The sequence below is a fragment of the Fusarium sambucinum genome, chromosome I (genome assembly GCF_050947815.1).
Source record: "Fusarium sambucinum isolate potato_lamoka chromosome I, whole genome shotgun sequence".
NCBI lineage: Eukaryota > Fungi > Ascomycota > Sordariomycetes > Hypocreales > Nectriaceae > Fusarium > Fusarium sambucinum.
In genome coordinates this window covers 2,449,001-2,465,336 of record NC_139294.1, presented here as the reverse complement: position 1 = coordinate 2,465,336, position 16,336 = coordinate 2,449,001, and the positions used below count along the sequence as shown (strand labels likewise).

The 16,336-nt window shown below is 47.5% G+C and overlaps 3 protein-coding genes across 3 annotated transcripts; 2 read left to right on the top strand and 1 right to left on the bottom strand.

Annotated features, from left to right (window-relative positions):
• Positions 1–136: 136 nt before the first annotated feature.
• FSST1_003521 (uncharacterized protein) lies at positions 137–1,564 on the bottom strand (the record flags this gene model as incomplete). The annotated part of the gene is made up of 1 exon (XM_083229608.1): positions 137–1,564. One exon carries the CDS (start codon positions 1,562–1,564, stop codon positions 137–139), a length of 1,428 nt encoding a protein of 475 aa, XP_083086951.1.
• A 7,175-nt stretch (positions 1,565–8,739) lies between these two features.
• FSST1_003520 (uncharacterized protein) lies at positions 8,740–8,961 on the top strand (the record flags this gene model as incomplete). Its single annotated transcript, XM_083229607.1, has 1 exon — positions 8,740–8,961. The coding sequence occupies one exon, from the start codon at positions 8,740–8,742 to the stop codon at positions 8,959–8,961; it is 222 nt and encodes a 73-aa protein (XP_083086950.1).
• A 4,318-nt stretch (positions 8,962–13,279) lies between these two features.
• Positions 13,280–15,088, top strand: FSST1_003519 (nucleotide-diphospho-sugar transferase; the record flags this gene model as incomplete). The annotated part of the gene is made up of 4 exons (XM_083229605.1): positions 13,280–13,410; positions 13,531–14,385; positions 14,438–14,732; positions 14,789–15,088. The coding sequence occupies 4 exons, from the start codon at positions 13,280–13,282 to the stop codon at positions 15,086–15,088; spliced, it is 1,581 nt and encodes a 526-aa protein (XP_083086949.1).
• Positions 15,089–16,336: the final 1,248 nt, after the last annotated feature.

The window sequence follows — 16,336 nt, the reverse complement described above, 5'->3', positions numbered from 1 at the left end:
GGAAATAGGAGCTGTTGAATGGACTCGCCGCCTGTTGTGGGTGATAATTCTGATAGGGGGTTTTGACAACAAAGCTCTTTTTGTTGCCAGACAGCTTGGTCTTGAGTTTGGTCTTGGTCTCGCTGGTGTATTTCTCCTATCGTCGACCAAGCTTGAGCAGTCGCGTTCTCAACCACAAAACAAAGGCAGTCCAGGCACTGGTGGTTTTTCGCTTGGCATTGTTGGCTCGGTGAGTTGACTGAAAGTGCACATCGTCGGCTCGAGAGCCAGGCGTAGTGCCTCTGTGCGCAGTATCGTAACTTGACGCAGCGAACTCAACCTTTTCGTTCTCATTGGTGAGACCCAAACCAACGCCGTTACCGTTGCCATTGCCTGTAGTCTTGCGGGAGATGCTGGGTCGGAGGTCAATGCTAGTGGACACTCGATCGCACGACATGCGAGATGTTGCAAAACTGCTCTTGCGGCCATTCTTGTTGAAGCGATGAGCTTCGCGACTCTCCGCACGCTCCTGCTTACGAATCTGCTCACGAGCATACTTCTCTTCCTTGGCCTTCTCCTTCTCCTCAAACTTGCGACGAGCTTCGCGAACATTCTCCTGGCGTGTAGCAGTGTCGACCTCGCTGCGCGAGCGAATACGGAAACCACTCATGTCGAGAGAGCTGCGGAGAGGGGACATAGCATTAGAAGAAGTAGATGCGGCAATCATCTGTGGGGAAACCCAAGAGCCCGATGGTGGACTGGCACTCGATGCAGAGTCGATTGCCGTTGTAGAGCCTGTGTTAAGGTGCAGGTCGGAACGGCTGCGAGTTACAATACTATGGGGTTTTCTTGAAGAAATTCCAGAGGAAGTACGACCGTGTGCAGTAATGCGCACAGGCTGGTTCACGTCAGATAGCGAGCTGGTGCGCTGACTTGCAAGCGAAGGGCGGCGTGGGTGAGGTGCTGAGTGCTGTAGAGGATATGCACGAGCTGAAGATTGAAGGTTTGCAGACTCAAAATCGACGTCGTCTTCGTTCTCGGTAATTGTAGGTGAGCAATCGCGAGGGCCGTTGGTGTTGTCAAGCGAGGCGAGTGAGTTGGCGTAGGAGAGGGGAGGCGTCGAGGTTCGTGGTGTTTGTTGAAAAGGATGGACAAATGATCCGTTTCGGCCACCACTGGTAGAAGTTGCTACAGAAGCGTGTGAAGCGTGGGAAGCGTGGGAAGTGCCGCTTGTCGAACGAGCATGCGAATATTTGGTTGAGCGTTTGCCTCCGGTACTGAGTTCAGTGGCCGACACAGAAAAGCTAACATCGCGGACTCTACCGGCAGGTGTTGGCAGTGCTGAGGCACCTGCCGTGTAAGACGAGTCGTCGCCATCAACATTATACGAGGAATAACCAAATTGGCCCTGTTCGTCCCAACCGCGATCCAAATCGAGAGAATTCTTTTCTGAATGCGAATGGTGCGATTGTAGTTTCTTGAGGATAGGCTTTACAGCTGGTCGGCTTCGTGATTTTGTTATTTTTGCGTGTCCATGTCCATAACCGTGGATCGGTATCGGACTGCTGGTTTGCGCCATTGCCATTTAGAACCAGTCAAGGTCAAGCAGCAGAGATGGGGAAAGAGGATTGCAAGAGGTAAAAAGGATAAGCAGGTCAGAGATTCTATACGAGGGGTTTGAGTTGTCGGCTCCGAGGTTAAGTTGTTGGTGGTGGTGGTCTTTTCTTGTCTTGTCTCTTGTCGCCCGTTGCACGGATACGGGCGCAGCGCAGCGGGTGATGAGGAGTCTGTCGCACGCCCAGCGTATCTCAGAGCATCATGAATGAATTCTCTTGTTCAAGTTGCACAGAGTGTAAAGGCTAAAGAGAATACAACAAACAAACAAATAGACAGGTAGACAAACAACTGACCGACTGCTCGCTCTTTAGGGAAAACGACCAGCGTACAGCAAAAAATAAGGTAAACAATCAAGACAGGACAAGACTGGAAACCAGAAGCAATAACAAGGACTGGAAATGTCGCAATAGAAGACTGAACTGGACGGGGACCCGGGGGGGAAAAGCCTGGCTCTAAAGTTCTAGGTTTGGTTCTAGGCTACCAGGGGTGTCCTAGAGAACCGAGAGTAGTGGGTGGGTAAAAAGGAGGAGTCGACCCAAAGAACTCAAGACTCGAAAAGCCAAGGAATACCAAAGGAGATCCGGCAAAGTCAAGCGAGAGCAGAACCGAGAAGGAGAGTTTTTGCTTTTTTCCCCTCTGATGTGACTCGAGCTGAGATGGTTGATTTGGAATGATATGATAGAAAGAAAGAGGAGGGGGGAAACGAACAGGGAGGGTAAGACGGTAATATCTATCTCTGTCTTTCCAGGTGTCGTCTCTCACTGTGGCCGTGTAAGAGGCGGCAGATTACGACGGTGAGAGCGGCGGAGGCAGTTCCAGTCCAGTGAGTGGAGAGTTCAGAATGGCGGTGCGTCCAGAAAGAGGCTACTACTGTAGGTACTACAATCGCTATCACTCTCAGACTCAGACTCAGCAAAACATAGCCCCGGAAGACATGGGAACAAGATACCGGTAACCCGTACCTACAGAAAACTGGGTTTCGGTGGCAGCGAAGCCGAGTATCCCAGCCAATGTCAAGACGTTCTAGGCCATATTCAGCCTCATTCAGACTATGGGCACGTGGGGTTTAGTAGGTAGACTCTGGGACGTTGACCAGTCAATCGAGAGGGTTGAGCTTCCTGTTTCCCACTTGTTCATCCACAGTATGTTTCCCTGAGCAGGGATTGGTCAGGGTCTCTCGGCCGCGGAAGCTGCCAAGCGAAGAAGGTCGGTCTGTCAAAGAAAAATGTGATGAACCGTAGAAATACCATGTCTTGCAGCGATCGCTTGAGCTTGACGGATTGTTGAGCCTTGAGAAAGAGAGGCGGTAAAGCGGAAAAGGGGAAGAGTCCCTGAAGAAGGCGGGGTTTTGATTCAGGAGTCTAAGACATGGGAAGATAAGACAACGAGTAGGTGAGTGATGATGATCAGTCAGTCACTTGAAGATGTATTTCGATGCTCTGCCAGAGGTACCTACACTATCTAGCCTAGGTAGCCTAGCCTACCGTATCTTGGCGGCTGATAACACCACAGATAAAGCCTGTAGGTGAGATTGGGGGCGTTTGCGGGGGAGTAGATAATTCTTGGAACATGAGATGCAGCAGTCCGTATCTGTTTCGATGGAGGGGAAACAGAGATGACCCAATGAGAAGAGTAGGATTCAAAGTGATGATGCGCCTTGAAGAAGCACAGGAAAGCTGTTACAGAGAGAATAAAAGGAACTATTGGTACGCCAGTACTATAGCCTCGACAGCTTTACTTTGGTAGTGTAGACCACTTGATCGGCCCTTCTCGGATGATGGGAAAAGAGTGTGTGATACCGTGTATGTACCTATGTTAGAGGTAGTTATTGTATAATAAGCGAGTATTTCCCTCAGCCTCGTTCATAATTTGTGTAATGAATGTGCTTCCCAGATCTGTGACTCTTTGCATCACATACCGTTTCATCCCATGTTGATCCCCCGGATATCAGTCTCATCTATAACCCAGTATCCGTCATAACGTCCATCGTTTCTTCCAGATCGTCCAAGATTGCTTCTGTTTGCGGGGTTTTTATCTCGGTTCCTGTAACGTCAGCACATCATCCTGCTCACTGCACATGTCATTCGTACATAATTTTTATTCGATCAATAGCAAAACGAACCAAACTTTTCAAACTACGCGACTAATCAGTCAATTAATCATTTTATCTCAAAACGCGTCCATTTGTCTGTTCCGTTGCACTCTCGCTTGTTTTAATTACCTCTGTCTGCCCGTTCTACCCGCGTTCCTTATCTTGGCCTCGACCACAACTTGTCCCTTGTTCCCTTGGCACTAGTGGTCGATCACTTGATCTAGGCCAGTCCAGCTTTCCATGTCATCATTGCCTCTTTTCTCACATACATAGCCTAAAAGACTCATCACCGACCACGGAAGCGGCTAACGTATCTGTCGAGGCTTAGATAGTATCTGTGGGATAGACGCGTTATGGGGTTTGAGATTGATGACACGGCACTCACTCAGCCTTGAACATACATCATCTGCATAGCCTTTGTGATTTAATGCCATTCATTATCTAGCTACAGCAGTGCGTTTAATCTACAGAGTACGATGAGGCTTTTAACCTTTAATAACCGTGTGTCTACTCATTCCTTCTCTGCTCAGTCCCTGCGATTTGTTGGGTGAGGGGAAACAATCCAGACTGCGCCACCAGCCCATCGTCATCAGGTACAGGAACGCCATCAAATAGTCTTCCCCTGGCCATCTCTCTTCTCGGATTCGACATCCATACTTGCAATTCAGTGATGCACGACATCAAAAGTCGAAACCCTTGCAAGATTCACTATCACATCAACCATATATTCTCACCGACACCAAATCTTTTAACACATGATAAACTCTCCACTCTACCATTATATCGCAGCTATAGATCTTCCCCAAAAAGGGTCCTCGACTAGCATCTCTTTAACTTGCGCCACAATGTCTATAGCGTCCTCTTTGCCCCTCTCCTCATCTTCATCAACCCCTCCTTCTCCTCTTTCCCCCGCCTTGATGGCTTTACAGGTCCTCTCGTGCTCAAGTCAGGTGGGAATAGACTCGTAGAAATGGATCTCCAACACTGCCTCATGCACAGACAGATGCCTTCGTCTATGTGTCTTATCTTCCTCTTCTCCCACCAGGTACAGTGTAACTAGTCATTACAAATGCGCCTCTTTCTGAACAGCCAGTCAGTTATTGGTTCAGACACGCAGAAAAGTCTGTGTATATCTCTTCAAATATGTCATTTGAGTCTTTAATACCCCATCTCCGTCGTCTCCGTTCACCTTATCCTCAAAAGGTATACCGAGTGGAGATTACTAACTCACCTCCGGACTGTCATACTTCAAACCCACAGGCCAGCCTGGGCATGATGACATCTGTATCCACCTGTTGAAGAAACTTTCTTGTTTGACTCGAAATTAACATGTAGACTGGATATGCTATATACACTCCTATCAAATTGAGTTGTACGTTTCTTGCATTTCATGCTAATCATTGTGCAGGTAGCATCAGCTCCACGTACATATACATATACGGATAGAGTGTGTTCCAACTACCAGTCTCAAAGGATTTTTGAAACGAGTTACAAGTTTCGTCATAGTACTTCATGGTTGTTTTCCACAAGAGTTGAAGATGATCTATTACTGCAGTCAGATCATAACGGATAGAATGATCGACTGCATCATCACTCTTGCGGTTGTGTTCACTGAGACACTTCATGTCAGGCTGGCCGCAAAGTAAGGACTTGAAGAAGATCAGGCAAAAATATAGCACACTCTTAGACCAGATACTTGCTCAAGCTACTATGGTGTTTCTATTATCTACTTGAACAGTATTTATTCGAATGCGACCCACGTGAACCTCACTTGAGGCTCTTCGACCGACATTGCTGTCGAACGAATCATCGTTGCGATGTAGGCGAGTCCCTGCCTCTATACATTGAAACACGGTACGAACCGTCTTGGCTGAAACTCGAATCCTCTTAAGGTGAGGCTTGTTTCGTTTCGATCATATCGTCAGCTCGTGGCTATATTGTTTCATGATCTGCATTCTGATACACTAATAGTGCGGGAAAGAGACACCAGGATTGACTTTATTTCATAGCATTGACATTGTAATGAATTCAATTTCAAGTTACAACTATGACTGTCACTTCGTCGCTGCGAGTATGTTGTTCTTTATGAGATTGAGATATATAGAATCCTGTTAGATTCTATGGACGTGCATGTAGAGGATATACTAAACAGTGTATAACAATAAGAGCAATATCAAAGTATTGTTATCTAGTGTAAAAGGGCTATATCTATTATCTCGCTGTGAGGTCTTAGTATCAACGCTACAGTCTTATATTCTCACTGACCTTGACTGCTATCTATCTTACTGTTATACTTCTAGAGTAATACTACCATGGTCACAGGTGTTCTTTTCTACGAATACTGATAGTGTACTGTCAGACTTATATAGAGAGTTCACAATTGAGAAAGATTGCCGAGTTGTTTCAAACCTTTATATGCATCAATTGGATAAAAAAGTGAACGCTGAGTGATGCATTAAAGTGTCACGGCTGCACTCGTCGCTTTTCCGAGCATCGTCGCATCGTTATACCGCTTACAATACATACTCACCTTTATCAGGCAGGTCTGTTCATTGGTCCTATATTACGCTTCGTAAGAAAAGCGTCACTTTCGAGAATCACGAACATAGGCTGGTGACTATAGTTATAGTTTAGCAACTGTAAAAGTAGTCAGATATCAGCCTAACTGTCATTCGTGTGACTTCTAGACACTATCCATTCACTCTACGTTTATTTCTTCAATGATAGCACAGCTTTTCTGTTGGTGTCACTATTCTTCAAGATCCGAGTGATGCTTTGTCAAGGTCCATAAGATTAAACCGCCAAGTTTAGAATGTACGCTCAACAGCACAGACCCAGAAGATTTCAAATCAATATTACAATCCTTCAGATTAACCATAGTCTAATCGTAAGTTTCCTTACCACGATTATCTCATGTTCGGAACCTCCTTTTAGGACATGGATGTGTTGTGTCCTCCCTACAGGGTAGCTATTGAAGTTGCGGTGTGAGTAAGGAATCCACAAGTTTCCACAGACAACGCTGATAGAGCTTAATCATTGGAATGTATTGATCTTTTGTATCTTTTCGGTCTATCAGGCATGTTCTGACAGTTGTATTTGCCATGGTTGCTGTCAAAGCTCAGAGTTTCACACGTCACTCAGACGATGCCAGATGGCATAACGACAACCACATCATTGGAAACCCGTCGTGGCGACAACAGTGACAAAGGGAATTATAATAGGACAGAATCTGTGTGTCTAATAACCGTCGTGACGTGTTTGCAGGCATCCTATCATAGATTTATTGTTAGCTCGTAAACCATATGCATCAACAACTTCGATTTATAGTCCAGCTCCTACGGGTAACCTTCCGCAACCTAAACATGGCTCCATCTCACGATACAGGGGAGAAGGACGCTTAGTGCAGGTACCATAGATGTCAGCCTATCATAATTGACAGTATTACGAAGCCCACGATGAAAGCTCCCATGCTGCATGCTTATTCCGATAGCAGCTCCGGCAGCACCTTGTACTTCCCCGAGGCATGCCAATGCCCCGCCATGACATTTCGCCTATTGAAGGAACAGTTAAAAAAAAGAGCGATTATATGCCAAGTAAATACAAAGATATACGTTGGAAAGACCCTTACGAGAACTTCGTGTTGATTGTAGTCGCGTAGACGCTGAGTTATGAAGGAGTTGTGTTACATCAGCATGACTAGATCTCCTCCCAAATATTTGTATAGGGTGTCTTAAAATTTGGTAGTTTTGCGTTTCGGTGGGGTTTTAATTGCTGTAAGAAGCTGGTCAAGTTAACAAGTCTTGATATATCAGAACACATCTAGGTGCTTGTCAACGCTTAGCAGCATTAGCAATACAAAAGTTACACTGTAGATGGAAGCCGAAAACTAGCGCGAGAACAGCCCTCGATCTGATTATAGATGCGCCTATAAAACCTGTTTGTGAAGTCTGTTACGTATTACTGACTGACGCTTCTTGCATCGGGCTATATGTTAAAATACAAGTGGAATTTTTGTCCCGACGAAGAAACGCAGACGAAACTCCCCACCTGCAATAGTGCAGGACGCATGTCATCAAAATCGTCGATATCGATGTTGCTATATATCTTGTTCATCATGACATGGATACTTAACCATAACCAGGGTACAGGCTCAAACAGGATAACCTAGCAATATGAACCTCATCAGTAGACTTTTGATGAAATCCGCAACGAACAGTACATATTACCGCCTCGCTCAGAATACTGAAATTGCTCATTGGAGAGTAGCTATATCACCGCGTAGTATGTGGAAGGATGTTTGGCGTTGAGTCTCTCATAGAGAAAGGAACAAGGATAAAGGTCTCTCTTCGAGATTGCAAGCTCTGCCGACGCGACGTCGGTTTAGCAGATGCTCCGTGCTTCAATCGCCTGTCTCCCCTGTCAAGTCGATCCCCTTGGCTTCCAAGCGAAGCTAGGGTTATCCTGGCCCCTCCACAAGTTTCCTTCCCGTTTGAAGAACTAAGAAAACAGTGGCATCAAGATCGGCCTTGCTGGCTTTCTACATGACAGTGATATCACAACGCATTGTGAGTATCACCTATATTACCGCACTTGATTTATATCCTAGACCAACAACGCCCGCAGTATTTCTCATTCGCATGGTGGCAATGTTACTCAAGGTCTGCCAAAGAAAAAATTACCTCGAGCATGTGCCCGTCAATATACCAATGGCTCCATAGCGGCAAATCGAGGTGCAAACGTGAGAGGTTTGAGCAGTAAAGGACCGGCATCATGATCAGGGTGCAGTGGGGATCCCACTCTGGTGTCTTGATGGGCAGACTCCCTCAAAAGACCCTGGCCTGTCTTGTGTTGAAAAATAAACAAAAGGACTGACCCACAGTGGCCCATACTGGATTGATCAAATAATACCTACCACTTGTGCTACCTGCTATGTTGCAGGACATGGTAGGTAGTCGGAGTTTTGGATACTATTCGAGGTTGAGAATGAATGCGGCACCTTTAGATACCAACGGAAGTACCGTTCTGTAAATAGCTGCAGACTGCGTGCAGTCATGTCTCGACGCAGTGTCCAAGGTAACAGTGCTCATATTGGATATGGTGACTCGCTGAGAGATAGCCAAGTCAAATATGAGACCTACTCTGGCCAACCAGGAAAACAATATGGCCGATGCTCTGCAGTAGTCTGCAGGACGATAACTGTTGCCGAAAATGTCGAGCTGCGTTGCGCCGCGTTGAAACTTGAGTCGGCCTTTGGACCAACGGGTGCTGGCTGATAACTAGGTATTGATCAAACGATCCTAACAGGGCAGATGCACGAAGGATACCCACCGTGCTGTAGCGCACGCGCCAGCCTCTATGAGCCTAGATTGGATTTGGTAAGGGCTCGGGAGCTGGCGAGCTTGATCAGTGTCGACTCAGCAACTGTTGTAGTGCCAATCCGCTGACGGTGGAGATGGTTTTACAAGAACAGGCAATTCAGAGGAGCGAAGAACCAGTAGCTGTCTAGTTGGTCGTGTAAGGATGGATGGGTCATTTTGAGGCTCATCATCGATCAGGAAAACAGGCACTAGGACATTGCGAAATTGGTATCGCCGCACCAATTGGATCAGGCATTGACTGACATGCCCCTAGACAAATTGAATTGACGAATGTGTACTCCGTGCCGTAGCTGCAGAGCTATTTTTGCATGGAGTTTGAGCAGTCTGCTTCATGTCCGACGTTCCCTCTTCTGACCGGGGCCGATGATATTCATTTGGTCCTAGAGATTGTGGCTCCGTCTTGGCTGTACTACATGAGACTACACACCAAGACCCTTGTGGTGCCTGTCTTGAGGAAAAACCAACAACAGACCATGTGGGTTTGAGGTCTACCATTATGTAGCCATGGCAGATCCAGGTATGGTGTGACTCAACGGCTTTAGTTGCCATCTGCGATCGCTCAAGACGTCTTTGTGTTTGATATCCATATAATCAACAAGGTACAGTGACTCCAGTGAGAACCAACTGCATAAGAAGGCTCTTCAGTTGAGGGGTCCAATCTGAGATCCGAAATTCAGAGAGTTAACGGACAGGGATTGGCAAAAGTAGCCAGGAGTGGCCTGTGCTTCCACTCCGGGGGAGCGAGGAGAAACAAAGCAAAGTTGCATGTTGGCGAATGCTGTGATGTCGCATACCTGCTATGGAAGGCCACCCATATAGCGACATCTGTCATATCCCATCACCACTCAGTATCTAATAGAGGTTGTAGGACCTGAAGACCTAGTGTTAGCCAGAGATCATCGGTCTTGGTGCGTTGAACCGTGCGCCATAGGCTCCAAGGTCGCCGACACAGGTGACACAATCATCCGTGACTGGAAGAAACCAGGGCTACTGGCGGAGATGCTGCATGTTCTCCTCCGGAGTCTTTCAATATGTGAATCTCAGCAATCAGCCGAAGCCGAAGAGGATCCGCAACACTACAACCCTGGCCTGCCTTTGTTTAGCTGCCGTGTTGGACGATCTGCGGTTTGCAGTGTCCGCTCGCTGGTTGCCTTTTCTAGGCCGGTTTCCCACCGAGTATAATCAGTCGCTGTTCCTGTCTGTCAAATGCGAGTGCCATTGGAGCAAGCAAGGCAACGCGGCAGCCATCCATGGGCGGAGCAATCCCGATCTCAACAGCTTGGCTAGGCGAGACGATGCGATGTGATGTGATAATGCATTTTCTCTGGCCACTTATCTCATAGATTGTACTATACTTTTCTGCTGTGCTCTGATATCGTTGTCTTGCCTCATCCTGCGCGGGTAAGGCACGGGAATTCTGCACCTTATTTGCTTTGTTACTTCGGAGAAAGATTTCCATAATCCGGCGGCCGATGTGGATGTTCGTGTTGGCAAAGAGAAGCGAGACGGATTCGTAATAAAGCGGATGTTCGTGGTTGTCAGATTGCGACAGTAATTATAAGTAGCAAGGGAATAGGGTGACATATTTGGATTTAGTGTTATTAACAGGAAATATTAGTACGTAGATAATCGATGAAGCCACGAAATGTCAACCTACTGCAGGTGTGAGCAGGTACAGACAGGTACTACTTTCTCCACTATTGTGTCGACAGCTAAGCTACTAGGTAGGTACGTAGCATTGACAAGGCAAGGGACCTCGGATTTGAGGTTATCTGCACCTACCATTTTACCTCCGGTCCAACCATCTGATCCCCCCTCATCTTTAACTGGTAGGAGCCAACCTAGGAGGCCAAGTTGCCAACCTACCTACTACCCAGGTGTACCTAATAATGAAAGAATGAAACATGGAATACAACATTTGGCTACTACCAAGGTACTAGACTAGGATAAGGAAGATGCAATACAATACCTCGATAAAGTGTTTATCTCAACTGCAGAAGGATTCAAATTAATTGCCCATCACTACTGCAACCACCTTGTGATTGTTTCTTCTATCCTGTTCGTCTACTCTGCATCTTCTCCATACAGCGCACATTTACACCTCCATCATTGGACCAGCACTCGGTGCGCAGACCCAGTTCCTGCATCCCAGGATGTTAAAATTGCGTGTCCCAGGATATTCGATACCTACCGAATAGCTCACTCGCCAATTGTCTTTTGCTGTTCACAGCTTCTGGTTGGACAATCGATTCGTGAGCTTCTCTCCATCTGTCGACATGCAATCTTGAAAGACATACATACGGGACTGACTTGTACCCAGTCTCTCGCGTCTGCAGAAGCAAAAATAACAACAATACTTTATTTGTTCCTCCACTACATTCCACATTGTTACCTTGGCTCTCGAATGCAAGATGCAAGACGCAAGACGCAAGACGCAAAACACCATCTTTTGACTCTGATACGACGAGCATGCTTGTCTCATCAAAGATGAGCGGCTAACCGATGTACTGGCACATCTACATAGCCCATATCGCAGCTTGCTTGGTCCCTACATACAGCAGCTTTGACGACCGTCAAGGTCCCTGGTACTACGACTAGGTATTCAAGCCTCCTCCAGCTGTTAATCCACTCCCCACCAGATCCTCACCAAGCCAATGCAATGCGATGCAATGCTATGCTGTGCTGAATGGTTGTCTTGTTCTGTCTTGGCTTGGCTTTGGACTCTACTCGCTCGCGTCAGTACAAGGGAATTGGATCCACAAGCTAAACACGAGCAAGGTCCCATGTCTTCTCTCCCGCCTAGTCATCGACGCCATCGAGGTTTTGTGTAAACCCTGCTACTCAACTTGGACCCCAGAGGCAAAACAACGAAACGACAAAGACAAGGACCATGATGTGCGCCGCGGGCCGAGCAGCACTGGCCAAGGGCTATCAGAGCTCTGACATGGGCTGTCACTACGCACGAGACGTGACCCTCATGCGACAGTCCAGAATCGGCGCCACGATGATAGGGTCCTGGAGAAATGAACGGACGTGCTGGAGTTTTCAGGCCAAGGCACTGGAGTGCCTAGTTGAATGTGCTAAAGAAGACTCCACGCTTGCAAGCCTGCGCCCCCATGCCCTGTCCTGCACCATACGCAGTCGCTGTTCTCCCCGCTTGTTTACTCGCTCCAGTATTTCTCGACAACTTGCAGTAGCAGCATCTGAGCAAGGAGAAAAGAGAAAATCAAACTTGCACCGTTCTCGGTAGTGACGCGGCCGGGGTCGGCGTCCAACGGAAACGGGACTCAAAATGAACTGCTGGTTCTCAACAGCAACGCCTCTCAAATAACGCGCGCCAGTCTCTTGCTGTGATCTTAGTACACCCCCTCCACCAATCCCATTCACGCTACTAATTAGCTACATCGTTGTGCCCTCTTATCCCCCAAGTCGAGCCGCCGCCGCCGCCATACATGGGCCCTCCAACCCTCCAAATCATCCAACCCCTCGCTCCACCGGTCCTAATGCAGTGAGCGCAGGACCCAATACACCCCTGCCGTCTTGTCCTCCGTTGTCCAGACCAAGATCAAATCTCGACAGACTTGCGCGCTTGTCTCTACGTAGTTGCCGCCCTACCAGTGCCACCACAGCTAGGTACACACTACGATGGCCCGCGGCCTCATCAAGGACCCTCTCTACTCCATGTTCATGCATGGTCCGTTTTGGAGACGGGGTTTGGCATAGGTATATATCGTAGACCCGTTCCCCATCTTCACCCCAGGCTGTTATCATCGCCACTACCTCTTTTCCTCCTCCTCGCTCTTCTTCCACCGGCCAATTCCTCTTGTCATGGCCATCTTTGAATAATTCCCTTTCCCGTCATTGTATATTATACGTCCGCTACCTCGAATCTTGCGAAGGTGCGACTGTGTCTCTGGTGCATAGTGTTTTTGCTTTGGTACTTCCAGCGTCTCTGATTCACTTCCACCTCACCTCAATCATCTTGGACGGTCAACCACTGTCAATTCCAGACTACAAGACTCAGAATCTTGTTGCCCCGAAATCACTTATAAACACCTTCTCGCTCTCGTTCTTTCGGATATATACCTTTGCTGTTTGGTATCCGTCAATATCCGTTATATATCACTAAAACTCCTCATCGTCTTGAGGGCACAACAACACCTGCTTCTTACACGCCAAACTTACCGGATTACAACACTCTCACAACGTCACTATGTCTGAATCAGATCATCAGAGTATCGGGCGCAGCCCTCTTGGCTTCGCTGGGCCCTTGTCTCTCTCGATGCCTTCTTTCGACTTTTGGTATTCGAGCACCTTCTGGCTGTACCTTTTCCTGGGTCTCTGGTAAGTCATTTTTACGTGCTCTAAGAACACATATCTAGCAACTAGGCTCCCCTAGAGTCTCCCAACCTATCATCTCGGGTTGCTGGAACTTCATTGGCAACTAAGTCTAACCATCTCTAGGGTCCATCGCTATTTCCGTCTTCTAGTCCACTGCGTCAGCCATTGGACATACAAGTCAAAGCCTATTCCCAGCAAACCGACCTTCACTAGCAAGGACGTTACTGTTGTCATCCCTACTATCCATAACGCTTTTGAGGAGCTTCGTCCTTCTCTGGAGAGTATTTTGGCTTGTGAGCCGGCTGAGCTGATCCTGGTCACAACGCATGATAAGCGAAAGGAGCTTCAAAAGTTGGCTGACTCTTTGGTATTCCCCAAAGTTCGAGTTTTGGACACCCCCATCGCGAACAAGCGCCTTCAAGTATGTGAGGCCCTACCCAAGGTTGAGACGCCCATCACTATCATGGCGGACGACGATGTAACTTGGCCCTCTACTCTTATGCCGTGGATTTTGGCACCATTCGAAGATCCTGAAATCGGTGGTGTAGGAACTTGCCAGCGGGTTCGACGAGAGCACGACGGTTCTTGGTCGACCAAGGCATGGAACTGGTTGGGTGCTGCTTACATTGAGCGTCGCAACTTTGAAATCTCTGCCACACACAACATCGATGGCGGCACTTCCTGCATGTCTGGCCGTACCGGTGCCTACCGCTCTGAAATTCTCTCGAGTCACGATTTTCTCCACGGCTTCAAGAATGAGAAGTGGAGAAAGTGGATTTTGAACGCTGACGACGACAACTTTGTGACTCGTTGGCTGGTGAGCCACCAATGGAAGACATGGATTCAATATGAGAAGGAGTGCGAGATTGAGACAACATTGGAGAACAGCACCAAGTTTTTGTACCAATGTTCTCGTTGGGCTCGAAGCAATTGGCGAAGCAACTGGACTAGCATGGTTACTGAGCGTTACATTTGGAAGTGAGTAAATCCGTTCTTCAATGATTGAAACAAATGTCTCTAACAAAAATAGGCAACAGTTGTGGTGCACATACGCTCTTCATTTCGCGACTTTCACTTCACTGGCTTTTCTCGTTGATCCACTTCTTCTCGCTTCGTGCTGGTGGGGAACTGCAGACTGGGATATGCAGAACCGTAGATACGCTTTCTGGTCTCAGTTTGTTTTCATGTTTGCCTTTACCAAGGTGGTCAAGCTGATGGGTTTGTTTATTCGAAACCCCAGCGATGTCATGTTCCTGCCCGTGTCGGTCGTGTTTGGGTATTTCCATGGATTGGTCAAGCTCTATGCCCTGATCACATTGAATATGGTATGTTCCTAGTGGTTGTGTTTTGGCTTGATATTTTACTAACAAAACTGTTATAGACATCTTGGGGCAGCCGAGCTGACGGCGATGCCAACGATGAGCAGCGATTGGCCCCGGCCCCTCAGCCTTCCATTGTTTTGAAGACTCCCCCCGGAAAGGGTTCGCTCATTCGTTACAATGCTCGCCAGAAGGGACGACAGACGCAAGCACAGCAAGGCTCGTGGGAGAAGAGCGATTATGCCTCCTACGATTCGAGCACATCGTATGTGCCAATACGGGTGCTTACGCCGATGGCAACAACGCCAATTGACGCCAAGCTGTATACGAACGAAAGTTCGAACACTTGCTGGGCAATCTGACCTGGCAACGACACGATTTTGATGAAGCTATGAGTAACGTTTTCATTTTCGCATGGGAATTTAATTATCTAAGACCTACAAGGTCGAGAGAAACACGAAACTCTTCCCGCTTATTCTCTTTCAACACTTCTTTCACACCACACCACAGCCACCACCAAAAAAAGGACGGATTGGGGATATGGATGGAAAAAGTTTTTGCTTCTACTTTTTTAAGAGGAACGATGGAGACGCTTTTCCAGTCGACGGCCGCTGATGAGGTTCAGAATGTCACCTGCTTGGATTGAGATATTTCCAGAGCAGATGAAAGACATGTGGCAACCTGAACAGCGAGCTTTGCTGGACCAAATAATTTTGGTGGGTGAAAGGCAGTCGAGGCTATCATGATACTAGCCTCACTCGCCGATGGAGCCCGAGCTGAGGTCATCATTTCTTGTTTTGTAACAATTTGGGATATGGGAATTACGGATGGGCGGCATTTCACGTGGTGTGAGAGGTTCACAAAGGGTATACAAAGCTTTGAGGCATGTGGTAGTGATAATCAAAATATCTGGGGTTTCTAATCTCCCAACTTACAACTACTTGTTTCCTCGAATCTGATGTGATTTAATTGTGTGATGGGCGAGCAGAATGGCGCAGATCCTTGGCCATCACCCGTAAACCCACATCGAAGAACAACAACCCGTTAGCGAGCATAGGTACATGATCAAGATGGTGTCGTTGACACTAACTTAGCTTGAAGGTTAGTGATGACAGCCATACCTAAAAAGACTGAAGGATGATGGGTTGGCAGTACAGCTCCACACCATAACCCCACAAATATTAGTTTCGTGGTACGACAGTTCAGATGCTTTGCAGGTTGTGCTTGGTTGCAACACTGACATTCTCGAGCCTGTCAGACCAAAGTAAATCCTGCCTGTCATCGAGCACGAGCGCCGGGAGGCTGATCGGACAGGTGATAGTCTAAAGGTTAAAAAAAAAATTAAAAAATAGAAACGTCAATCGTTGTTCTTTGGTGGTTTTTGGTGTACAAATGAGGTCTGGGATATCCAGGGTCCTGCCCTGTTGGGTAATGCAACTCGAAACCAAACAACACGAGTCGTAATACGTTGTACTGAGGCTACTAGGGTACCACTTTTGTGTCATTTTCAGGCCGGTATTCCCTGATCACCGTTGCATCTCCGGCGGGACTCAATTCGAGATGAGTTGCAGAGACAGGGGAGTCTTGTTGGACAAGCTAGCAAGCCGCCC